At 41.3% G+C, this 26,614-nt stretch overlaps 1 protein-coding gene across 3 annotated transcripts in view; it reads right to left on the bottom strand.

Annotated features, from left to right (window-relative positions):
• Positions 1-1,091: 1,091 nt before the first annotated feature.
• LOC118398756 (ephrin type-A receptor 7) overlaps positions 1,092-26,614 on the bottom strand; it is a 77,030-nt gene continuing 51,507 nt past the window's right edge. Inside the window, exons 6-17 of one of the 3 annotated variants that reach the window (XM_035794421.2) lie at positions 19,211-19,335; positions 17,961-18,129; positions 17,087-17,198; positions 16,150-16,205; positions 12,326-12,451; positions 11,698-11,883; positions 10,084-10,145; positions 9,701-9,910; positions 9,237-9,386; positions 6,964-7,157; positions 5,301-5,456; positions 1,092-5,022 (exon numbers count right to left, since the gene is read on the bottom strand). In XM_035794421.2, the coding sequence (XP_035650314.2) occupies positions 4,908-5,022; positions 5,301-5,456; positions 6,964-7,157; positions 9,237-9,386; positions 9,701-9,910; positions 10,084-10,145; positions 11,698-11,883; positions 12,326-12,451; positions 16,150-16,205; positions 17,087-17,198; positions 17,961-18,129; positions 19,211-19,335 (1,661 nt within the window). In that variant the 3' untranslated portion in view covers positions 1,092-4,907. Of the gene's footprint in view, positions 5,023-5,300; positions 5,457-6,963; positions 7,158-9,236; positions 9,387-9,700; positions 9,911-10,083; positions 10,146-11,697; positions 11,884-12,325; positions 13,775-16,149; positions 16,206-17,086; positions 17,199-17,960; positions 18,130-19,210; positions 19,336-26,614 lie in introns of those variants that run through there. The other 2 variants (XM_035794422.2, XM_052471123.1) reach the window with 2 other exon arrangements.

Below are 26,614 nucleotides of genomic sequence, written 5' to 3'. Positions count from 1 at the left end.
CTGCCAAACTAGGAACCAAGAGGATGGAAGAACACTGTGTTGCTATTAAATCAGTCCAACTCTACTGTGTATATCAAAATACTCAAACATTTCTGCGTCCATGTCAGATGGCAGGACGATAAGCAGGCTGTAGTGTACTGTAGGGATTAGTGGTGACAGAGGAGTAGCCATAGAGCCTCTCCTACTCACCCAACCAAAAATGCATGGATGGGGGCCAAACTCCCCTAGAAATAATCACTATGGATGCATCCCAAATTGCACCCTATTCCCTATATAGTACACAACTTTTGACCAGAGCCCTATGGGCACAGGTCGAAAGTAGTGCACTATAAAGGGAATAAGGTAAGCTATTTGGGGTGCAACCCTTAATAATGATTGCAGTCCATCAGCCCGTGGAACGAGATGTTGATACCATTCCAACTTAATAAAATAAATATTAGAATAACAGGAGATATAATCCTTATAAATCGATTAAGATTCCTTTGTATAAAATCCCTCAGGATGGAGCTGAATTGTTTTTTTTGTGCAATGTTGGCGGTTTAGTAATGTCTTCTTAATGACAACATCCCAGCTATTGTTCTTCATATAGACTGTACCCTCCCATGTCACTCAGTCCCACACACACACACACACACACACACACACACACACACACACACACACACACACACACACACACACACACACACACACACACACTCACACTCACACTCACACTCACACTCACACTCACACTCACACTCACACTCACATCACACACACACACACACACACACACACACACACACACACACACACACACACACACACACACACACACACACACACACACTCACACTCACACTCACACTCACACTCACTATCACAAAAACACAAACAGTCATGTATCACATTTGTTTAGATTGAATCAAAACTACTTTGATTGTATTCTTGCTTTAACTTTCAAAGAACACAGATTAATGATTTACAAAATGGTGTGTGTGTTGATGAATATATTAAACTCTTTGAAACTGTTTAAAAGCAAAGGTTGTACCACGGTTACATAATAGTAGCTATTTATGATGGAAAAGAATCCAATGAGAAACAAAAGATTTCTATAGAGATTGTATTATATTTCCAAAAATATATGTACAGTCTATTACAAAGGTTACAAAGCAAAAAAGAAATGTCCTATGTAACAGGAAATTGTCTAAGAAGTAATGATTTTAAAGTTCTGCTGTTTGGGGAAAATACTCTTGACCGATGAATACTCAATACTCTCATCACAGAAAAAAATAAATAATACATTGACAATTCATATAACTGTACATTAAACTAAAAGAGAAAATAAAAACAAAATACAATTCTAGATGGAAAACCTGTCTTTGGTCCTAAATGAGAAAGTATGTACAACTGAAATCTTCTGGGTGACAATAATCATCTGCAAGTGAGATAGAAAAATATAGTGCATTTTCAATGTATTCAGAGCTCACTACAGAGTAATATGTGTAAAAAGACAACTATATAAATAAAAATGTACAGGTTTTACAATTAGAACATATACAAAGTTCCCCTCGGACCTCAGATCTTTCTGACACAATCAACAGTGCTGAACTCTTTGGAATCATCCAACACCTATGCATTGCAAAGGCGTGTCCACAATTTCCAACAGTTTGTCCAAAAGGTTTGAAAATAATAACCATTCTACTTTGTATTTAAAATGTGTTCTCATTCCTGAATCCAATCAACTCACCACACAAACTGCATTCAGCTTTGTTGAAACAGAACAACATCCCCATATATTCACTTGAACATCCTCAACAAGAAAACAGGTAAGAAACAAAGTAAAAGCGGAGAGGAACCATGAGGATGGAAGGTTGTGAAGGCCTGTGAAGGTTACAGATTATTTATATGGCAGATCGATTGTATCCAGGTCTTAATCTCAATTTGGCTCAAAATTGCTGTCTCTACAGGACCCCAGACTCAGAGAGAGAGGGAGGAGGAGGAGTGGGGGCCTACCCGCTCTGGGGTGTGAAGGCCCCTAGGGGCCCGCTGTTGGAGATCAGAGCAGGGGAGAGTAGAGAGAGAGAGAGAGAGAGAGAGAGAGAGAGAGAGAGAGAGAGAGAGAGAGAGAGAGAGAGAGAGAGAGAGAGAGAGAGAGAGAGAGAGAGAGAGAGAGAGAAAGAGAGAGAGAGAGAAAGAGAGAAAGAGAGAGAGAGAGAGAGAGAGAGAGAGAGAGAGAGAGAGAGAGAGAGAGAGAGAGAGAGAGAGAGAGAGAGAGAGAGAGAGCTGCTTGCCTTCCTGTGAACTGGGGAGTTTTGTGCTGACTGAATGACTTTACGCTGGTATTCAATTCAAAGGGCTGGCATGCTCCCAATTGCTGAGCTTTGCTGTATGGATAAAGAATGGGTCTGTCTGTGACATGGGGCCCAGAGCAGGCTGGGCATGGTCTGATTCCCTGGGTACCCCCCCACAGGTGTGAGTCCCTTTGGACCGAGCACAATGGAAATTAATCTAGGAAAAAATAGACAAAGTCACTAATGGCTTTACAAAAACTAAGCTTGCAGCCATAGTCCATGATAGTGTTTCAAGGTTGGTTTTCTGAAGACCAATTCAATCTACAGGCATATTAAAAGGCGTCTTAAATAAACCATTGGGAAAAGCTGCAGCTTTGAAAATCTGAATCTATGATCAGTCCATAAAGACAGCCTTGGATATAATTGCAATTGGAAATACCTATATTTTCTTTACTTTAAATGACAAAGAAATGAGTGAATCGACCATCAGAGTACTGGAGACATATTCAACGTGATAACATTCATTTTGTTGTAGAAAGAGAAGACTGCGATGGCACCATTAGGTTGGCTCTTTAGCACATCTTTGCAGAGCCCATTCCTTATCTCTGTGCCGTGATTAACATGCAAAGGGCCAGGTAAGTTAAAGAAAAAAGCCTAGAAAACACTTTTATGCATGTTACATCACCCTGTTTGCCTGGAAAGGTTTGAGCAGAGACACATTAATAAACATGTGGCTGGGACGCTATGTGATTTTCAGAGTATGAGCATCATAATAAGGAGTATTAGGATTTTCAATATATTATGGTAATATTAGTTAGTGTAGTTAGTGTACCTCACACCGAACTGAACGCCTGCAAATGCAGTGTGCTGCAATGGAAAAGATGATGTCATGACTAATATGTACGACTCTCCGCTGGTTGAATGTCATTTCACTCCACTGTAACAGCCATATATTCCAAACATGCTCATACTCTGTGACATTGTTATTAAGTCATTAGCATGCCACGGTATACCATTTCGTAAGTGGCATTACTATTTCATTATTTGATAACTCTGTATTGTACTGTACCAATCTATCGTCCCAGCCCTATAATCCAGGTCATCTTCAACTGGAAAAAGGTCAATACGTATTCCTTTTTCCTGTTGGTGACAGAACATTTCCAAAGAATTTTCCCAGCACAACTGATATTTGTGTAAAACCCAGCACCTTAAAATCTCAGAGGACCATTTCCACCTGGGCTAATTATTGCTCTGTTCAATATTCTACCCTACACTGACTGTGTTAACCATCACTGTGCATGCACTTGATTTGATCTATTCAAGTTCAGGATGACAGGATACCACAAAGAAAAAAGGGAACTTGTCCATTCCACCCTACAAAAGACTGTCTCAGTGAATCGCAAAAAAACTTGCCATAGAAGTGCCGAAAAATAATGGGAATACATTTGTTTTAAGGGACAATTACTTGTAGAACGAACATACACAGCCTTTCATAGATTCACCCTTGACAACTGTTTTCACCAAAATAGGAAAGAAATACCATTTGCTGCAACAACAAAAAATATGCTTGTTTAGGCATTTCAAACCCTTTGCGGTGGATCAAGTCTCTTTAAGTTTCAATACAACCTTTCTATAGTGCTGTCTGCGGAAACGTTCAAATAAATAATTCAACAACAAAACATTTCAGATTGAAAGTATATTGGACAATAAGGTAAAATAATTAATGTGGTAAACATAAACATTGCCAATTTGATGCTTGATATTAGATATAAAAGTTGTGATCAATCTGAAATCGAATTGCCTTGTTGGTGTCATACTGTTTCGCAATTCCTACATAGAAATTTGAAATGTTTTCATTATACAACAAGAGCATCTGTCTTCAGAAAAATTCATACAACAAGCCACTCTTACAAGCTTGAAAAAACCAAGTGAATACTACTATCCTTGAAGTCACTGATCTGAGGTGCAGGATGCCATTTCCACTTCAGAAACATCAGGGAGAAAAAAACACAACTCACTGCAAACAGTTAAAACAGGCAGTAGTGTCTCAAGACAAACTGGTCGAGATCATCTCCACCAAAATGTTCAGACACCATATTCATCCTCCCTGTCCTTTTGATGGGAACATTTACCCTGTTGTCAAGTCCAAAAAAAAAATTGTAACGCGAAAGAAAGATGTTAGATTACTTTACGTACCAGACCATGTCACTGTGCCTTCTGAAACTAACAAAATTAACAAACTAGAATAAAAAAAATATTTTTTAAACACTGCAAGGGAAAAAAGTTTCGGGGGGATTTCTTTTCTTTTTTAAGTGAAATCCATTTTCATGGTGCCCTCCCCCCAAAAATTCATAAGGTTAAAAGATCAAGGTAATATGGATAAAACTCCTTTTCCAAAGCTCCATCTCTATTTGTGGTTGAGTTTCTCAGAGCGGCATCATGTCCAGGGAGTATTCTCTCAATCTCTCCTTGGTACCCATTCTAAAGAGGGGTTAAATCCTTTGCCAAGGAACAAAGGAATGACGACGTCACGTCACATGATTTGTTATGATTATCCTGGGAAGTTCTGCCCTTGCGCTGCTCTATATAGCTCTTTGCCCCCCTGTCCACAGGGGGCACTGTAGTCTATCATCACACCTGGATGCCCGTGCCGTGGAGATTTAGCATCTGGGCTCTCATAGTCTGTATGTTGCTCATGATCTTCTTCTGATGTCCCACTAAAGTGATCCCCAAGCTCATCACATCCCTGCAAGACAATACAACCAATCATAAATCACAGCACTGTACCACAAAGATGTTCAAAACGTCTCATGATTTATAGCACTAGGTATTTCATTAAAGGAGAAATGGAGGATTAAAAAAATACATGTAAAACTCGACAGGCTTGTTCATTAATCAAAATGATGAAATTTAAATTCAGTTCGGGCATATGCAAGGATTTTGAATGAGAAAATAATTATAAAATAACTCTCCAGAACTGGCTATGGTGGCTTTGGCATCCACAAGTGTTTTAAAGTTCATTACTCGATTGACATCCTGGCCACAGATTCCAGTGAGCTGTAGCCTTCGGCGGTGAAGTTGTCTTTGTATCTCTCCATCTTGATGGCCTCCAGCCACTCCCCCACCGAGCGGAACGTCGTGAAGTCTGGTGTGCTCTGATCTAACAGGGGACTAATCGGTCTGTGGGATGAGCAAGACAAAGAAATGAACATCTTATGCAAAAACATTCCCACAGAAAATACAAATTCAGCTGGAAACAAAACACAAAGACAGCCAAAGACATCCCGGGGTGCAGTAAATTGCAGGTGAAAAATAAATTAACACCATTTTTTACACTTCAATATCAAATTCAAAAGTGACTATGCTATCTGATCCTCTTTTTCAGGCAAATATGTGTGCTAAGTAACTATCAAAAACCCTCAACATCAGTTGATGTTCAAACTCAAACCTCCACAATGGCCCCCAGAAATGGAAGAGTTTTTAAAAACATTTTCAGGGGGGTTACGTTCTCAATCTCACCCAGAGAGATTGTGTTCAGACTGTAAATATAATTAATTTGACAAATGTCACAGTGGGGTCCAGAGTTCCCACAGCACCTGAAAGTCCCAGGAACTCATTACAGCGATTGATTTAAAAGCCCTGCTATTGACCATAAAGCCATGGAAGCTGCTTTGGCTTATTGATTCTCAGGGATTTATCTTTCATCTGTGAACTCCCATGGATAAATCAACCATTGGATGCTCTGAATTGCCCACTAATGTAGTTCCACAGGAATGAAATATGAAGAAACAATACATACTTCCAGAGTCTTAAACAGATGGCGGATCTTAATTTGATCACTCTTTTGTTGCTGAGAATTTTCCTGCTCGGCAGGAAATCTAGATGAGCTTCGTGATTGACATAAATTCACTGAAAACGCACAGTTATATAAACAATATAGCACTCATCATGTAGCCTACTTTTGGCTGGCTAAAATTGTAGAATACTTTTAAAGCTCCCAATACACTTTATTTACAACGTTTCCAGCCTAAGCAACATTGTGAACTAAACACAGGATTATTTTGCTGTGGCAATATACAGGTAACTGCCAGAAATGATCTTACTAGGGCATTGAAACAGCTTTAATACACCTTGTCATAGATTCTGTAAGTGTCTGGAACTCTATTGGAGGGGATGTGACACCATTCTTCCATGAGAAATGCCATCATTTGGTGTTTTGTTGATGGTGGTGGAAAAAGCTGTTCCAGAATCTCCCATAAGTGTTCAATTGGGTTGAGATCTGGTGACTGACACAGACATGGCATGCGGTTTACATCGTTTTCAAGCTCATCAAACCATTCAGTAACCACTCATGCCCTGTGCATGGGGGCATTGTCATCCTATAGCAATGGTAGCCAAAATAATGTCTTGCCCAGCATTTTATACATGACCCTAAGCATGATGGGATGTTAATTGCTTAATAAACTAAGGAATCACACCTGTGTGGAAGCACATGCTTTCAATATACTTTGTATCTCTCATTTACTCAAGTGTTTCTATTATTTTGGCAGTTATCTGTAGGTCAAATAAAAATTCTACATCTGTAGCAATCATGGTCAAATCTAATGAATGAAGCTGAAAATTCAATTTATTTCATTAGAGTTTTGTAGTGCTCAGTCATAGGGTTAATGAGACAAGCTTTCCTTACCTTGTGCATGTTCCCAAAGGGGTTTTTAAGGTATTGGGATTGCGAATCATCTTATCAAGGATGCCAACTATTTGATCAAATTTGGGTCGATCAGCCCTGTCTTTCTGCCAGCAGTCCAGCATTAGCTGGTGCAGGCCTGGAGGGCAGTCCATGGGAGCAGGGAGGCGGTACCCCTCCTCTATTGCCTTTATCACCTGGGAAAACCGAAACACAGGAGAGTCATTACCACCACATAAACACAAGTCACCACTTCCTACAGTTCATTACCATTTCATCCTCTAATCAAGATAAACAGGAAGTGTCAGTACATAAGTCTTTTGTGGTTCGCTATATACAGACGCGGTACATCGAGGGGAAACAAGCCAAATCGGATGTTCATCGTTCAGTGTCAGCATGTAAAGATGATGGTGAGACACAAGGACACAGAGTAGCAGGACCCAAATGAGGAGCTATTGAGAGTAGCAATAGTATGTCCCTGTATGGCACTGAGATTAGTCACTGGAAGAGCTGCTCCTGTCTGTTATAAAGAACCAATAGACATAATTGTAATTCATTTAGCCAACAGTGGAACTTTTTTCCTTTAGATGCATAATTTATACTGTTTGTCTCATCAATAGGGGGGCATCTGCATATTCTTAAAGCTACATCTATTCTCACTGTGTCAATAGTTCAAAACCAAGTCCATTGAAAGTCTATGGCGTGAGAACATTTAACATTAGGGGCAATGGGAAACTTTGATTTGAGACTCAACAGTCTCTTCCTCTATTCTAGGATTTATTTTCTGCAAATATTAATCTGTTATTCCTGCCAGGGCTATTCAAACAAAACTGAACTACGGAAGGAAAAGTGTCGAAACACTGAAACTGTTGATGAAATGTAAATATTTCTCTTTGTGTATCCCAGAGGAGCTGTTTGCCAACATCTTGACAGAGGAACTGAAATCCCTGACATTGATGCCTGTCAAGCACTAAAATGGCTAATCATGTTTAGTATTTCTACCAGCTGATTGTTCAATCAGCAGGCTTCCCATTAGGAGGAGTTGAGAGTAATATAATCCTTTGTAGTTTTTTTCTGCTGAGGAGAAGAATGTTTGTCCTACTGGATTATATCATCTTTAACTTTGCCAAGGGAGACAACTAACACTGGAGCATCTCCCAGACTAGTATTTGCAAACATTGGTGGATTTTGGGCTCCTGAGTGGCGCAGCAGTCTAAGGCGCTGCATCTCAGTGCTAGATACTTCACTAGAGACCCTGGTTTGATCCCAGGCTGTATCACAACCGGCCGTGATCGGGAGTCCCATAGGGCGGCTCACATTTGGCCCAGCATCGTCGGGGATTTATTTATTTTATTTTATTTCACCTTTATTTAACCAGGTAGGCAAGTTGAGAACAAGTATAGGATAGTATAAGGATAGGGGCCGTCATTGTGAAATCATGATTTGTTCTTAGCCTAGTTAAATAAAGGTTCAATAAAAAATGTTAAAATGTTACTACTTATAGAAGTAGTATCTTAATTTGATCACTCTCATTCGTTCCTGAGAATGTTCCTGTTCCTGTAAACTTGTAGTGTATTCTAAGTTTAAAATGGCTTCTAAAGTTTATTTCCACCTTAAAATATCAGACTTGTTTTGCCCTAACAAAAAATTAATCAACCCCTACAAAAAATATCCATTAATTCTAATCCACATAATAATTCACATTTTCAGTTGCTACAAAATTAGATTAAATTAAGATCCTACATCTGTAAGTATCATCGTTACTGGTGTTTGAATTGGCAGCCAAACTCCTCTAAAGCCACTTTTCCGATCAGCATGATGAACAGCTATGCAATGTTCATCTGTTCCAATTTAGCTGAAACAAAGCAATGACCACAGTTCAAACTAAAGGCTCTACATGACTAAGTAAATAGCTCTGGAATTATTGAACTCAGCTAATGGCAGATTTGGTTTTCATTATCCTAACTCGTTATAAAGGTTAAAAGCCGTTTTGAAGTCAGAAAATTATTTGTATGCTGGGTAGCTACTCTTTTTCTTTATATTATCATATATACATTTTATGAATATCAATCTCTGATTAAAACGGAATCAATTAAAACCTAACAATCCACCTCATTTAACTCTGAATAGTAATTGTGGCCCATGTTTAAATCATTTATAAGAATTCTGTTAATTCTGTTAACCCCTGGGCAATATGGTAGCTAGTCCCTGAGCTACATGTGAAACCTGACATGACATTTGGTGTATAATTGACTTTATGTAAGAGAGCAACTCACATCTTGATTGGACATGTCCCAGTAAGGCCGTTCCCCATAGGACATGACTTCCCACATGACAATGCCATAACTCCACACATCACTAGCGGAAGTGAATTTACGGTACTGGATGGCTTCCATTGCTGTCCATCGAACAGGTATCTTTCCACCCTGTTCAGTAAAATGCAGGTCAATGGCTGGAGTAAAGATCACATTCATTATATCCTGCATCTTCCCCTAAAACATCAATTCAAATAGAGTTATAACTCTGCACACAGGGTCAGCAAAACTTGAAAACCTTCAAAGCAAAAACTCTACCACATAGACTGCATGCTTTGCATATTGAATAGCTCGCAAGCACAGGCAAGCATCCATATTTTATACTACATGTTCATGCATTGGCTGTTGGCTGGATTTGAGTATTCAGAGAGAGCGCAAGGTGTCTAGGAAGGGAAAGTAATACGGGGCTGGCTTAATTGACTCACCGTTGTTGTGTAGACAGCCTCGGGATCATCGTCGATCACTCTTGACAGGCCGAAGTCAGATACTTTACATACGAGATTGCTGTTGACAAGGATGTTTCGTGCAGCCAGATCTCGATGGACATATCCCATGTCAGAGAGATATCTCATCCCCGCAGCTATGCCCCGCAGCATTCCCACTAACTGGATCACTGTGAACTGACCATCGTGTTTCTGTACAGAACAGAAGACAACCGTCAGCTAATCAAGATCCAGTGAGATCCAGGTCACAAAGCTATTGCAGTGCTTTTATTCATAGATTAAGAAGCTCTTATTGGGAACATATTGTATTATACATGTATAACTGGTAAGGGATTTGCCATTTGAATGCATTGAAAGGTTCTCACCCTGAGGAAAGCATCTAATGAGCCGTTTTCCATATATTCAATCACAATCATCACCGGTTTTCCTGAAAACAAAGGTGACACTTTCCGTTAATTGACTCATAAATATGGCTTGCAAGTGTTTATTAATGACGGCCTGCTAAAAATACATTTCCGCCTCAGTGTTATTTTGAGCCGTTTGTTTGTAATTAAGTGTTAACATCTGCCCCTTATATTAGGCTGTCTAAATTAGAAAAAATAAAACAAGGAGCAAGGCTAATTCAATCAGATACTTCTCAATGCCATTCCTCTTGACTGCAGCACTTTCACATTGTACAGCTAGCAAAATATATTGTAAAATGTTCCTCTCATGTCTTCTTCTTGCAGTTGGTCTGGCAACTTAACCTTTTCACACATTCACGTGATTCACTAAATGTACAAAACATTAGGAAAACCTTCCTAATATGTGATTTGCACTCCCTTTCACCCTCAGAACAGCCTCAATTAGTCGGGGCATGGACACTACAAGGTGTTGTTAGCAATTGATGTTATTCTTCAATAACACAAACTCCAAAGCAAATCAGGTGGAGAAAAATAGGTTTATTTGAGGACAAATCAAGATGTTATGCTGGGAGGTAGATGTTTAGTCTCCCCTGTCCTCAGCTTTTCTCCACCGAACAAAGGAACAGGATGCCATTTATAACCCCCCACCCTAGCCTGGGGTTGACCAATCAGAAAGTCCTTGCAGTACGACTGGGCCAATGGCCAAATAACAAGTATCCTGCTCCCGACTCAATGTACAGAACGTAGCACACGTAGCACACGTAGCAAATGTAGATCTGAGTTCAGGACAGACATTCCACAGATTCTAAACAGCTGTTGAACTGAAGACCAACTATTTACATCAACAATTCCCTATTGACCATTAGTACTATATTTAGTTTATTACTCTCGTCCTCTCATCCTCTAGGTTGTGTATTTATCTTCAAAATATCTTTATAGTGTCGAAAGCATTCTACAGGGATGCTGGGCAATGTAGACTAATGCTTCCCACAGTTGTGGCAAGTTGGCAGGATGTCCTTTTGGTGGTGGACCATTCTTGATGCACACGGGAAACTGTGGAGTGTGAAAAACCCAGCAGGCTTGCAGTTCTTGACACAATCCCATGCGCCTGGCACCTACTACCATAACCCGTTCAAAGGCACTAAAATGTTTTTGTCTTTCTCATTCACCCTCTGATTGGCACACACACAATCCATGTCTCAATTGTCTCAAGGCTTAACAATCTTCTCCCCTTCATCTATACTGATTGAATTGGATTTAACAGGTGACATCAATAAGGGATCATAGGTTTCACCTGGACAGTCTATGTCATGGAAAGAGCAGGTGTTCCTAATGTTTTATACATTCCGTTTATAATGACTGTAGCAATTTAACACTTGAAATGCAAGTTCAAACCAAGAAATATTGACATTTTATGTGGCCTTAAAGCATGCTCTTTGAGTGCATTTGCTCGAATTCCTTGCTAGAGCTTTAGTCATGTGTGTGCGTGTGTGTATGCGTGTGTGTGTGTGTGTGTGTGTGTGCCTGTGTGTGTGTGTGCATGCGAGTGTGCATGTAAAAGAATGCAGTCCTTACCTCTGGTCACCACTCCCTCCAGATGGACAACATTGGGATGGTCAAACTGGCCCATAATGCTGGCCTCACAAAGGAAGTCTCTCCTCTGTTTCTCAGAGTAGCCCACCTTCAAGGTTTTAATGGCCACTGACGTGTCCCGTTTCCCTGGGAGCTTCATCCGTCCACTACACACCTCCCCAAACTCTCCTGTGAGACCGAAAGAGACATAACCTGTCATGACCCTTAAGAAAAACTAGCATTTCATGTTTTGACAAAGCGCTTAGTGTGTTTTCAGACAAAACAGCTGCGCTGCAGGACAAAACAAATTGGACTAGGACATCTTGTTCTGCTCTGGGGAGTGTAGCAGAGACACATAATAAGACAAGCTGTGGATATATAGATACTCTCATTGACTGCTTCTCTAAAACTATTGTGGCAGCAATTTATCAGCTGTGAGCTGCTTTGCAATTGTCTTGCCTTTTACAAAGTAGCAGGGCCACACATTAATTGCAATGAACTTTTCCCCACTATCAATATACGGTGAGGATAAATCGTGTCCCCATTCAAGGTGTAAATATGTGGTTGTCATTATGATGTATGAGTATACGTGACTAAACAGAGAGAGCGGGGAGACACCAGCCAGACTCACCTGCTCCAATAACTCGCTCAATCTTAATGCAGGACGCGTCCAGCTCCTTGGCAAATTGATGGACAGCCCTGTTGGGGTCCTCGTAGGTTTCAGGGTCAATGTATGTTTTGGTGCCTGGAAATTTAACTGTAGAAAGGTAAGGGGATTACTGTTACGATTAAATATGCATACAGAGCACCAGGCTGGCCGGGCGCTTGACAGGCACACCATTACCAAGGGCAACCATTCAGAAGGAATTGCTAAACAGCCAGCTGATGGAAAGCATCCATGTCAAAAGGTCTTTCTACAAACACCCTAAACCAGACATGTATTATTTTATGTTACTCCTTTTTTATTTTCCTCCAATAGAAATGAAAACGTTATTATATTTTCTTCCTAACCTCCTCACAAAGGAGCAACAAGGATTTCAGCAGCCTAGAATGGGATTTGCTGCGAAAGTTGTCTGCTATACTGAGCAGGGTTTTGAGTTAGCTAAGTCTGTCAAGCTCTGCCAGTGAATTTAAAAGTCTAGTAAGGCAATCCCTCATATACTGTAATACGAGTCATAGAAGACAGTTATTTTCTTATGGTCTGTGACTTGATAACCTTCTGGATTTTGCTACCCAGATAATGGTGACTTTAGTTCTATCACAACTAGTACAATATTACGATTATAACACAATGATACTGGAAAGGTTCATACATATTCATGCGCACATAGAGATGTATGATCTTAATTTTATCACTCACAATTTGCTGAGAAACAGAAATGTGTATTCAAATTTTTAAAAGGATTCTAAAGTTTGTAATTTCAACTTTAAAATGTCAGACTTGATGCCCTAACGAAAAATGTGGATTATAAATAATTCCATGAATTATAATCCACATAATAATAGATAATTTCTGTTGCTGAAGGATTATTTTCCTGCTGTAGCAAACTGGCTCAAATTAAGATCCTACATCTGTAGGGTAAAAAAAAAGCCACTGCCTGAGAAAGAAGCAGTGTAATTCTTCCCATGTATACAACTCCACACTAATAAATTACAGGGTTATAGTACATGACTGTGTTCCACTGACCTAATTTGTTCATATCAAATTATACCTAATTATAACATAACCTGCCAACTTCAATACCACAAGCTATTTAATGAGATGCACATAGTGGAAGAGTGACACACAGCGAAAACACAGTACAGAGAGAAACAAGGAAAACAGACACACCAAACACCATCATTAAATGACTAATCAGCTCCAGGCTCAATAATGACAAACATAAATTTTATAATATCCTCTGCATACATCCTGGAAATGTTGGCCTATCCAGTAACATAAACACAAACACAGTGTGTTCCAGGAAGGAGCTCCAGCGATGGCAGCTGATATTTCCCTCCAATCCATCCTATAATTGCTTTGTCCATCCAAGCTGTCACTGGATCTGATAGGGAGACATCTTACCACGACTTCCGGGCACTAGACAGAGGACAAATTGGGCCTACATGTTGAATTCACGCACTATCTGGCTTCTGTCACCCTGCCAGTCCCTCTATTAGGCCCAACAACACACAGCGGAGAGCTCTTGTTTGCGTTTCCATCTCCCAGTGTTTTTAGCTTAAGGACCTGTGCCTTCCTGCAGCTTGATCTGGCAGGTACTTATCAGCCGAGGATTGCGAAACGCCAACACAGACCTCTTTCTACCACTGTAGCCATGTGACACCTTGAACCTTTGTTTCACAATCAGCAGTTTGCCTACAGCAACAGATCATTTGGGCTTCGCTTGGGTGTCTGTGGCTGCATCTCTAGGGGCATCGTTAGGATGGGGTGGTGTGTGTCCGTGTGTGTGCCCGTGTGTGTGCCCGTGTGTGTGTATTGGTTAAAGGAGCCTAGAAGAGGAACCTTGGGATAGAGTAAATATGTGTGTACATCTCTACATCTCTACTCCGAGTACCACCAGGAGGTCGACAGCATCCTCCTATCCCACCAAAGTGGCTGAAAAGTTGGGCCTTTACATTTTTTATGAAGAAATTTCTCTTTCAGCTCTGCCCTGGATCACTGTCTCTGACAACTCTCATATTCATGTGTTTGCAGTTTGGAGCCTCGTGTCCTCTTCTCAATAGATGTATCTATCAAATACCAACCAGATGCTAGAGTTGAAGTCGGAAGTTTACATGCACTTAGGTTGGAGTCATTAAAACTTGTTTTTCAACCACTCCACAAATTTCTTGCTAACAAACTATAGTTTTGGCATGTCGGTTAGGACATCTACTCCAACAATTGTTAACAGACAGATTATTTCACTTATAATTCACTGTATCACAATTCCAGTGGGTCAGAAGTTTACATACACTAAGTTGACTGTGCCTTTAAACAGCTTGGAAAATTCCAGAAAATGATGTCATGGATTTAGAAGCTTGAGTCAATTGGAGGTGTATTTCAAGGCCTACCTTCAAACTCAGTGCCTCTTTGCTTGACATCAAGGAAAAATCTTAAGAAATCAACCAAGACCTCAGAAAAAAACTTTGTAGACCTCCACATGTCTGGTTCTTCCTTGGGAGCAATTTCCAAACACCTGAAGGTACCACATTCATCTGTACAAACAATAGTACGCAGGTATAAACACCATGGGTCCACAAAGCCGCTATACCACTCAGGAAGGAGACGTGTTCTGTTTCCTAGAGATGAAAGTACTTTGGTGCGAAAAGTGCAAATCAATCCCAGAATAACAGCAAAGGACCTTGTGAAGATGCTGGAGGAAACAGGTACAAAAGTATCTATATCCACAGTAAACGAGTCCTATATCGACATAACCTGAAAGGCCGCTCAGCAAGGAAGAAGCTCCAAAACCGCCATAAAAAAGCCAGACTACGGTTTGCAACTGCACATGTGGACAAAGACCATACTTTTTGGAGAAATGTCCTCTGGTCTGATGAAACAAAAATAGAAATGTTTGGCCATAATGACCATCGTTATGTTTGGAGGAAAAAGGGGGAGGCTTGCAAGCTGAAGAACACCATCCCAACTGTGAAGCACGGGGGTGGCAGCATCATGTTGTAGGGGTGTTTTGCTGCAGGAGGGACTGGTGCACTTCACAAAATAGATTGCATCATGAGGAGGGAAATTATATGGATATATTAAAGCAACATCTCAAGACATCAGAAAGTTAAAGCTTGGTCACAAATGGGTCTTCCAAATGGACAACCCCAAGAATACTTCCAAAGTTGTGGCAAAATGGCTTAAGGACAACAAAGTCAAAGTATTGGAGTGGCCATCACAAAGCCCTGACCTCAATCCCATAGAGAATGTGTGGGCAGAACTGAAAAAGTGTGTGCGAGCAAGGAGGCCTACAAACCTGACTCACTTACACTAACTTTGTCAGGAGGAATGAGCCAAAATTCACCCAACTTATTGTGGGAAGGCTACCTGAAACGTTTGACTCAAGTTAAACAATTTAAAGGCAATGCTACCAAATACTTATTGAGTGTATGTAAACTTCTGACCCACCGGGAATATGATGAAAGAAATAAAAGCTGAAATAAATTATTCTCTCTACTATTATCCGGACATTTCACATTCTTAAACTAAAGTGGTGATCCTAACTGACCTAAGACAGGGAATTTTTATGAGGATTAAATGTCAGTAATTGTGAAAAACTGAGTTTAAATGTACTTGGCTAAGTTGTATGTACATTTTGTTGAAGTCAGAAGTTTACATACACCTTAGCCAATTACTTTTAAACTCAGTTGGGGGCAATGTCGTGGACCCACTTCCTGTGAGGCGACAGGCAGGAGCATGCTGTAAGTGAGATGTTTCAATGTGTGTGTGAGCTGATGAGGATAGAAAGGACTCACATTGAAAATACAGCTCCTCGTCTCCTTCCTGGTCTGCCTTGCTGTAGCCACAGTGCCTGACAGGGAGAGAGGCGGAGGAACACACAATCAATTGATCGGGCCGAGGCAGAAGACTGTCTGTTTTACTAGAATCTTAATGCAGCGCCACAATGCTGCAGGTACAGATACAGTTGAGAAGCATGGGAACACTGTTTGGCTGCTGATGTTGAACTAAAGTACCCACCTCTGGTATTCCATATACATACTCTGTAAAATACTGTTTAGTAGTCCTTGTTATATGTGTAACATTGATGTATTGAATGCACCCTTGGGCAGGTAATTCGTAGTACATGGTTGTTCTATAGCACTGTACAATATGGTTTGCCAACAAACTGAACTGATAATGGAGTGATGATTGACATGCAGGTTAATGTCAAATGGATATAGAAATAACATGTGTATGGCTCTACCCCCATGTAAGGCATGCTGTGATTAAATGCTATCCACATAGAAATTAAGGACCACTGGAGGAGAGCAGGGTGGTGACTGACACACAGGAGGGTTGATCTGGGAGGAGACGGCTACAGGCAAAGTCAAGTGTATTACTGTTTAACACCAATGAGGTAACACACGTGCAGGCACACACACGCACACACTCATACAAGCACACACACGCACAAAGAGGAGACAAAAGCTTTAATTTTAGAGTACTTTTATCTCTATAATGGATCCATTACAAAAAAATAAACATGCAAAAAACAGTCAGTTGTTCTTCACAGTGTGAGGACTGGAAAATGATGCATCACAATCCATTAGCACAGCATGCCATAGACGATGGGTGCCTGTGGTGTGAGGTGGACTGACTCCACGGCTATGGAGGCCTGTGAGTGACAGAAAGGCTAACTGACAAGCAGAGACTCACAGCAGTGGAGAGTCAATGGGGCCCGCGAGAGCGTACCTTCTCCCAATGATGAAGCCAAACACCATGAAGACCAGGATGATGGTCCCCGCCACGGCCACCACCGCGATGATGATGACAGGGTTCTGCTCGCTGGAGACAATGGTGGATGCTTGGAGAGGGACAAGCACACACACACACACACACACACACACACACACACACACACACACACACACACACACACACACACACACACACACACACACACACACACACACACACACACACACACACACACACACACACACACACACACACACACACACACACACACAGACAAAGGGCACACAGTGTGAACATTCAGCACATCAGGCATTGGAATCTGCAGGACATAATAGAACCAATGAGTAGCGAGCAGGGAGACTGATAACCCCCTTCTCACCCTTTACCACAGAGACACGGGAGGCTAGTTCTATTTCTGGGCCCTCTGCATGCACGCCTCCACTGTTTCAGAAAGTGGGCTTAACGGTCCCAGATGGTAATGCTGGTGCCCTTCATTTGAAACAATGACACATTCGGTTTGGATTGTCTCCCGTTCAGAGCCTATTATGCTGTTAGACTGTTTGCATTGACAAACCACCAATTGCTCAAAAGAATGGTGCTAAGGCACTTTAGACTGTCAGTGCACATGGTGTATGACTGGGAGAATTCATGCATTTTAAATCAAGTCACTTCAGTTGCTATATAAACACCAGCGAGAGAGGAGAGTAATGATTTCTGAGCCCTGGCACTTTAGTTGGGACCTACTGCTCCTTGTGGACGATACTCAACCATATTTCTAAATGGGATAAATGGAGCTATGAGATCAGTGGCATTTTGATGAAGGTCTACACACTAATCATCTCTGCCTGTGCATGTGTTCTGCTGGTACCTGAGGCCTCCTCCTTGGTAGTGATCTCCAGGCGGGGTCCGTAGGTGCCGTAGCCGGCCGTGGTGAAGGCTCGGATTTGAAACACGTAGGCTGTGCTGGGCTTCAGATTGTTCACTGTGGCTGACGTGGATCTGGACTTCACTGTGGAGTAGATACGATCCTTCTGGTCCTATAGAGAGGAACAAACAGGATTTGTGTTCTAATCATCCTGTCAATTTGCAACCATAGACAGTAGATACCAGTATGTCTAGATGATGAATGAATTGACTCAATCTGAGACACCAAGATACAGCCAGAATGTGTCTGTAAATGTTTGAATGCCTCAGTTTGTCTGGTGTTTTTATAAGATTTCTGAAGATGTATTAATGAACTATTTAACCCTATCTGGGGTTAAATAATTACTCTCTGTGTAGACTCTCTATCTCAAACCAAAAGGAAGAAAAAAAGCTACGATGCCAGGCTCAGAATCCGTTTAGAATTTACAGACTGCGTGTACTGTGTCTTTTGTTGTTGATCTGTAAATGATTTGCTCTGCAAAAAACCCAAATGGAATGCCAAAGCCTGTTAGGAGTGAAGTCATGCTTGCTTCCAATTTTACAGCTGGGCAGACTATAGCTACAGTACGTGACACAGGAGACTGATTCCTGGCAGCCTGAGAGGCCATGGCCAACAGGGCCTGGAACATCAGGAGTCATGGAATCTAGCCCTTTGATTTGTTGTGTTAAACCCACTCTTCTCAACCTCCTCAACCCCATCGCTACCTTACTCATCTGCTCAGACTTAGGACACGCGAGAGCTGAGGTTATATTATATATGAGGGGGTGAAGGGGGTGAAGGGGGAAAGGAGAGAGGGAAGATACAGAAACAGATTGTTAATGATGGCAGAGTAGCATGATAAAGTGTGTGCTGCCTGGTATGTGTGTGTGGGTGGCTGTGAAGAACCAGGGACTGATTAAAATCTTATGAGCGTCTCATTCATTATTGCAATTATGGGACAAAGGATCTCCTCGCAGAATCCTGCCGATCCCACTCGCAACGGCATGCAGATAGAATGTGAAGTGAAGAGTAGGCAAAATTAAAGGATAGAGATAGGGAGGGGGTGGGGATGGGGATGGGGGGGTGGGGTTTGGGAGAGCCAAAGTTGTCTGTGTTCAAAGCTGTAACACAATCACACACAGGTACATACACACGGACAGGCAACACACACGCTCTCTAGTCTCGCTCTCTCTCTCTCTCTCAAACACACTCACTTTTTCATAGTACTTAATCTCATATTCAGTGATGACTCCATTGGGCTGCTCAGGCTCCTGCCAGGAGAGCTGGACGCTTCGCTGCTGCACTCTCTCCCTGATGACCTCACTGACTTGGGAGGGAGCTGTTGGAACAAGACGTGTCAATAAGTGATGGGCAAACCCACTCTGCACACTGTCTTTTTTCATCAACTTTTTATCCATGCAATTGGTTGCATGTTTAAATGTGTATTTCTTTCTCAAACTCATCAAACGCACGCACACAAACAAATACACACACACACACACACACTCTCTATTCACACGGCTGCTCCTAAATGTTTACACCTCTTAATTACAGTGCATACAGCGTAAGATAGCATTATCCCAGCCAGTGTAAAACTTCAACATGTGGCTTCTGAATACATGTGGTCCTTCATAGCTCAGTTGGTAGAGCATGGCACTTGTAACGCCACGGTAGTGGGTTTGATTCCCAGGACCACCCATATGTAAAATGTATGCATACATGATAGTAAGTCGCTTTGGATAAAAGCATCTACTGAATGGCATATATTATTATACTGAATATTACAATGAAGTAAAATAAATTCCAGTGAGATGGCGGTCGAACCGGCAGCACTTATTCTCCCTAATGACAGAGGCATTCAAAAATCCTTTTAGTGAAATGTACCTGTAACCTCGCGACACCTGGTTTGTAGCAGAGTAATTATCCGTTGCACTGAGCATAAACTCTGAAAGTCAGTCTCTTTTTCCCCTTCTACAGCACAATTAAAGTGTCTTGTTACTGCACTGGGTGTGAAGAGCTGTGAAGTTAAGCTTGTAATTGTACATTGTAACAGTTCTGAATATTTAAATTCTCCCACATGTTTGAATATCCATTGTTAAGCAAGAAGAAGTAAACATAGGCAGGTTTTTATGTAGCAAAGATAATGAATTCAAATCTTTGTGCAGATGAGGCGTGCATTGCTCATTGCTGGTGTGAGCTGGAAGATGGACAGATTGGTTTATGATACTCTTACTTCCACACAGTCATGACTCAAGGCCAGTTAGGTTCTGAATGAAACAATGCTTTTACAAATTATGACACAAGGTTTAACTCCAGAACTTCCACAGAAAATGGAAAATACTAATTGAACTTGAAGTTATGAATATACAGTAGAGTATATCCTTTCAGCGTTACAGCTTGCCCTCCCGGACCACCTGAAGGCACCACAGACTCTGGGCTTTCTGTTGATATCTGTGTTCCTTGGTGTCCTTGTCCATGGTACTGTCAGCTGGGTTCTTAATGTCTAGCTGTCTTCACTTGTTTTCTCTTTATTTATTATTTTATGTACTTTGAGATTATTCTGTATAATGAAAAGCGTTTTATAAATGTAAGAAATAAATAAATAATTATTATCCTATATCCTATGAGAATGTCTATGAAATAAGCAGGCAAAGGGATTTTGCATAGGAAGGAGGAGGGGGAGCCCTGATTGTGTGGGAAGGAAGGTTGAAGTTGGAGCTCAGAGCGGATAAAGTGCTGATGTCTCTATGTGTCGTGCTGTTTAGTGACCCAGTGGAAGAGGGGCTCTCGGAGCTGTTGGGCCCCAACAGGACCTGACCCCAGATTTGTTTTAAGATGATCTCCCCGCTAATGACTGCTGCTGGATTTAAACCTTGTTAGGGCTCATCTGCATTCCTGACAGTAACGCACACGACACCAGAGACCCTGTCACAAACTCCCTGTTTTGATATGTCTCATATAATCCTACCAATCTAACCAAAGCAAGGTAACAATATATCTTTTTCACAATGGCCTCGCAGTTACTGGGACGATTAAGTTTCCACAACAAAAGGTTAGGCAGCCTAACTTGGGCCATCTTGGATGCCTGTTCTCTGCACCCTGCCCTGTGACTGGTCCTTTTATAAGTACAGACAACCGCCTTTCTCCTGATCGATGGATGTTCTGGTTTGAGTTTAGAACAGCCTCAAGCCACCTCTAGCGTGGGTTTGTTTGGAAATTTAATTAAGATTTTGACTGTTGTGAGCCCCCCCCCTCTCTCTTGGGCCGCCAGTTGGGAAACCCTGCCCTATATAGTGCACTACTTTTGGGCACTTAAGGGCCCTGGTCAAAAGTAGTGCACTATGTAGGGAATAGGGTGCCATTTGGGACACATCCTCAGGCAGGCCTCATCATCAGATCCTCCCTCCGGCCCTGAGCCTTCTGCTAGGACTCTTGTCACCCAGCAGCCCATCCAAACTTCACTCCTCCACTTCACCCCTCCCTCCATCCCTCCCTCCCTAACTCAACCACAGGTGACACACATCTGCAATGTTTTGTTTTTACTAGGTACCATCATTAGATCAATGCACACCATGTGCAGATCTGTTCCACAGGAGAGAAAAAAGTGAATTCTCCAATGATCATTTAAAAAAGGAACGGGTAACAGTGGCCTTGAAGCATCTCAAATGTTTGAGGGGTGAAAATGAGTGAGGGAGCTGGGTTGGTTATTAATACGGACAAGGCATGTTCCTTTAAACTGTTCTATTCCTCCCCTGTGGATTACTCAGGCAGCACCCTGTGACAACCATTAATGACGTACTAAACATTATAGAGACCAGAACCCAGACAGCCACAAGACTTTTAACAAACCCGAGGGGCTTAGTGTACCAGAACATTTATTAATTGTAATGCCCGTCTAAAAGTGACTGTTTGGGGGAAAGCGTTTGTGCAATCACTCAGTCTGCAATGTTAGAGAATGTATTAGTGACCCCCAACACCTCCCCCTGTAAAGCTAACTCATCCGGAAGCCCACTCTCTCTCATGCGCTGCATTTGAATACCTTTATGAATACATTACGCTGGAAGGTTTTAATATCCGCTTCTCTTTCACTCAGCCGGTTGGTTCTGAGTAAGTCTACAGTGGCGGAAGTAGTGGCAGAGAAAATGTCAGTTCATTATAGAAACTCCTTTCTTTCTGCTCCTCTACAAACTACTCTGCTTTTAATTACCAAACTACTGAAGTCAAGCTCGAGTATCTGATGCCCACATTATTGACTGAGCGTACTCGATGACGTATACTATCTTAAAAGCCATGGTTACTTAACAGCATTTAAATAGAAAATGAGTGGGAGATTGCTGCATCTAACAGGCTCTGCACAGTAAAAATCTAATAAATAAAATAAAAATAAAATCTAAAAATCTAATAACAACAAGGTGATTTCAACACTTGAAACACCTGCAGATAACATACATTGGGTTAGCCTATGATATGAATATTAGGCCAAGGAAACGGGTGTGATGTCACACAGACAGGAACCATCTCAGACATGTTTTACACACAGTACGTTGTTTTTGGTCTGTCCTCTAGATTTCATTCTGTCATGACCACTAAGTTTGATATTTATGGCCCACTTAAGGATCTCAATTTTAATAGATTGGGAGCCTCTATGAAAACATCAAGATCGGCGACAGTATGGTCCCAGGGTTGACACTAATGAGCTATGACATAATCCCCAATACTTCCCATTTGACATTGTGACTCACGTAGGAGAAAAAAATTCCCTGGTATTAAATGTTGGCGGCACCCAGGAGAGAGAGGGATGTTGAAGCAGTGGACGAAGGGAAGTAGAGATGGTGTGTGTATGTGTGCATGCGCGCGCGTGTGTGTGTGTGTGTGTAAGAGGTGGGTGTATTCCCTCATTGTTATAACTAGGTTTCCAGCTATAGCCTAACTGGCTGGGAGACAGTGTAGTCTTGCCTGAGCTGGAAACAGCAGACTGGGTCTACCAGCCTAGTAGTGAAGGTTCTTCAATCACTCTGGGAGCAGACATGGAAAAGAAGACAGAAGGAGAATTCACCTTTTGTGTTCAGAGCAAGCAGTAGAGGCTCAGTGACTCAGAAAATAAAAACCTCAGACAATGATAGGCCCAGCCTTTGATGAATGTGAGGGGAACTGCCGGGATTGGCTAGTGGGCCTCGATCTGCACTGGTGTGCGTCCTTCATCCGCCCGCTCCACTGCCTGCTGCGACGAGCCACATACGGAAATGTGCTTTCCCAGCCACCACCGCTCACAGCTTTGTCACCTCCGCTTAGAGTTCGGGGAGGGAGATGGTGAGAGCGACCACAGCAGACGTAAATTGTTCAGCCCCGTTAAGTAACGCTTTCATTTTGTAGAAGGATCAAGGCTTCAGCTTTCATGTGGATGACATCGCTGAGTGGAGTCCTTTGTAACAGAGAAATTCCCAAGCTCTGCTCAGCACCTACAGCAGAACCAGGGTTCTCTCCTTTCACTCCCAGCACTTGGCAATCTCCTTCTCTTTTCAAACAAGTCATTAAATATAGATAATAAGCCAAAGCTAGAATGTCTTTATTCATCTGTGAGTTATATTTCATTTGATCATCTCTATATTTACCCTGATTCAAATTCAGTGTGAGTGCTACGTATAAAAGAGTGTCTGTAAAAATACCCTTATATAATTACCCTTGTAAAAATACCCTTATAAAATACCCTTGTAAAAATACCCTTATATAATTACCCTTATAAAAATACCCTTATAAAAATACTCTTAAATAAATATCCTTATATAATTACCCTTGTAAAAAATACCCTTATAAAAATACCCTTGTAAAAATACTCTTAAATAAATATCCTTATATAATGACCCTTATATAAATACCCTTATAAAATACCCTTATATAAATACCCTTATAAAAATACTCTTAAATAAATATCCTTATATAATTACCCTTATAAAAATACCCTTATGTAATTACCCGTATAAAAATACCCTTATATAAATACCCTTATAAAATACCTTTATATAAATACCTTTGTAAAATACCCTTGTGAAAATATCCCTATGTAAATACCCTTATCAAATTACCCTTGATGTGGTGTGCTTCAAAATAGAGTTAGCAAGAGACAAGCTAGCTAGTCAGACCACTACCTGTATAATGACAATGCTGGACTAGGGGCACCTTTGCTGGGCATATGCAGGGAGGTCAAAGGGGCCTCTGCTTCAAAGTAATTAGCAGAAACTGATTTAGAGGAGGTTGGCTCTTTCATATTACATCAGTATACTGTGGTAACAATGGTATACTGTGTCTACATCTTTAAAACATCTAATAAAAGCTTTCTGACCAAAATGTGAATCAATGATGAATAACTTCTCGATTGGCCAATTTTATGTCTGCAAATGAATTCAATTCAATGCGTTTCAGCAGGGTTCCTGTGTGTCACCCACCATAACAAAATAACTATGGTCTTGTGCTGAACTGTGCCGTGAGTGTGAGGGTCAGTGGGGGGGAAATTGCTCCAGACCCCTTTAATATTCATACTCACTGACATGGACAGTGCCGTGTGCATCATTGCCCCTCCATCGTGAGCTGACAGGGAGTCCGATCCGTTCAAAGCTGCCCCTCAATGGTCGTCCCATGCTGTGTGAACTCTGCTCTAATTTCCAAATAGTTGTGTAACAGATGCAGAAATCACTGGTCAGATTTGTTGCATAATCGTTTAGGCAGCAGGGACCCCACTTATTGAAAATACACTCTTCTGCTCAGTGTCAATTGCCAAATTAGGAAGTAGGGCTAACAGGGCTGGCAGCCTATCATCAGCAGCTCTGAGACACACACCCCGATTCCTCCAAGAGGATAGGAGAGTTGCTGGGGCTGCTTGGTTGTCATGGAGATATTTGTCCTCTACCCTCATGTAGAGCATGAATGGAATCATCTCCTACCTGGAGATGCACTGCCGATCACTCTTATCCCCATCATCAGTTCGCTGCAGCTTGCGACTGGAATGAGCTGCAAAAAACACTCAAACTGGACAGTTTTATCTCAATCTCTTCAAAGACTCAATCATGGACACTCTTACTGAAAGTTGTGGCTGCTTTGTGTGATGTATATCGTTGTCTCTATCTTCTTGCCCTTTGTGCTGTTGTCTGTGCCAAATAATGTGGGTACCATGTTTTGTGCTGCTACCATGTTGTGTTGCTACCATTTTGTTGTCATGTGTTGCTGCCTTGCTATGTTATTGTCTAAGGTATCTCTTATTGTGTTGTCTCTTTTGTCATGATGTGTGTTTTGTCCTATATTTATATATATATTTTTATTTTTCATCCCTGCCCCCGTCCCCGCAGGAGGTCTTTCGCCTTTTGGCAGGAGGCCTTTTTGCCCTTCTTATTAACTGACTTGCCTAGTTAAATAAAGGTCAGATAAAATAACATTTAAATAAATACAAAAACTTATTAAAATGAGAGTGATTTATAAGAGAGAAACAATGTGTCACCAAGAGACTGGCTTACCAAGAAAAAAAACCTAAAGTGCCTATTCCAGGTTAAAAGGAGTTGAAGCACGCAACAAAAAAGGGCAGAGATTGATTTCTTATTGCTCACTTTAATCCATTGTACAGAATGCGGACAGGTGACTGATGTTTCGACGTCAAGCTGATGTCTTCCTCAGAGTGACCAGACCATTGCATTTAGCTCCTATTTATACCCTAGTGGCCCACTGAGACACAACAATATTCAACTATTATAATGATATGTTTCAAGGTAAAAGGAATATTGTATAATCAACTTCAGGATCATGATGATGTAAATAGAAGAATGATAGCCTAAATGTCTTCTTGGGTGCCAGTCATATAGTACGCATTAATGGTCTGAGAAAGATAAGTCAATGTTTTGTTTTCAAGGCCGGGGGCCCAAATAATTCTGTCTTCATAAGGACATTTCCCTGGCTATAATAGTCAACTAGGCTAATGAACCACAGCCAATAATAAGGTCCCGTGTGGCTCAGTTGGTTGCGCATGGCACTTGCAATGCCAGGGTTGTGGGTTTCATTCCCACAGGGGACCAGTATGGGAAAAAAAATACAAAAATGTATCCACTCACTACTGTAAGTCGCTCTAGATGAGAGACTCTGCTAAATTACTTAAATGTAAATAAATGTGAATGAAAGTCTGAACCAAGAAAAATAAAGATGCTGTAACATAAGGAGTAAACAATGGTCGATGTACTATTAGGGAGTAAACAAGGGTCCATGTACTATTAGGGAGTAAACAATGGACCATGTCCTATTAGGGAGTAAACAAGGGTCCATGTACTATTAGGGAGTAAACAAGGGTCCATGTACTATTAGGGAGTAAACAATGGTCCATGTCCTATTAGGGAGTAAACAATGGACCATGTCCTATTAGGGAGTAAACAAGGGTCCATGTACTATTAGGGAGTAAACAATGGACCATGTCCTATTAGGGAGTAAACAAGGGTCCATGTACTATTAGGGAGTAAACAAGGGTCCATGTATTATTAGGGAGTAAACAATGGACCATGTCCTATTAGGGAGTAAACAAGGGTCCATGTACTATTAGGGAGTAAACAATGGACCATGTCCTATTAGGGAGTAAACAAGGGTCC

The sequence above is a fragment of the Oncorhynchus keta genome, chromosome 19 (assembly GCF_023373465.1).
Source record: "Oncorhynchus keta strain PuntledgeMale-10-30-2019 chromosome 19, Oket_V2, whole genome shotgun sequence".
Taxonomy (NCBI): domain Eukaryota; kingdom Metazoa; phylum Chordata; class Actinopteri; order Salmoniformes; family Salmonidae; genus Oncorhynchus; species Oncorhynchus keta.
Note: the sequence above shows the minus strand (reverse complement) of the source record. Positions and strands in the feature narration are given on the sequence as shown.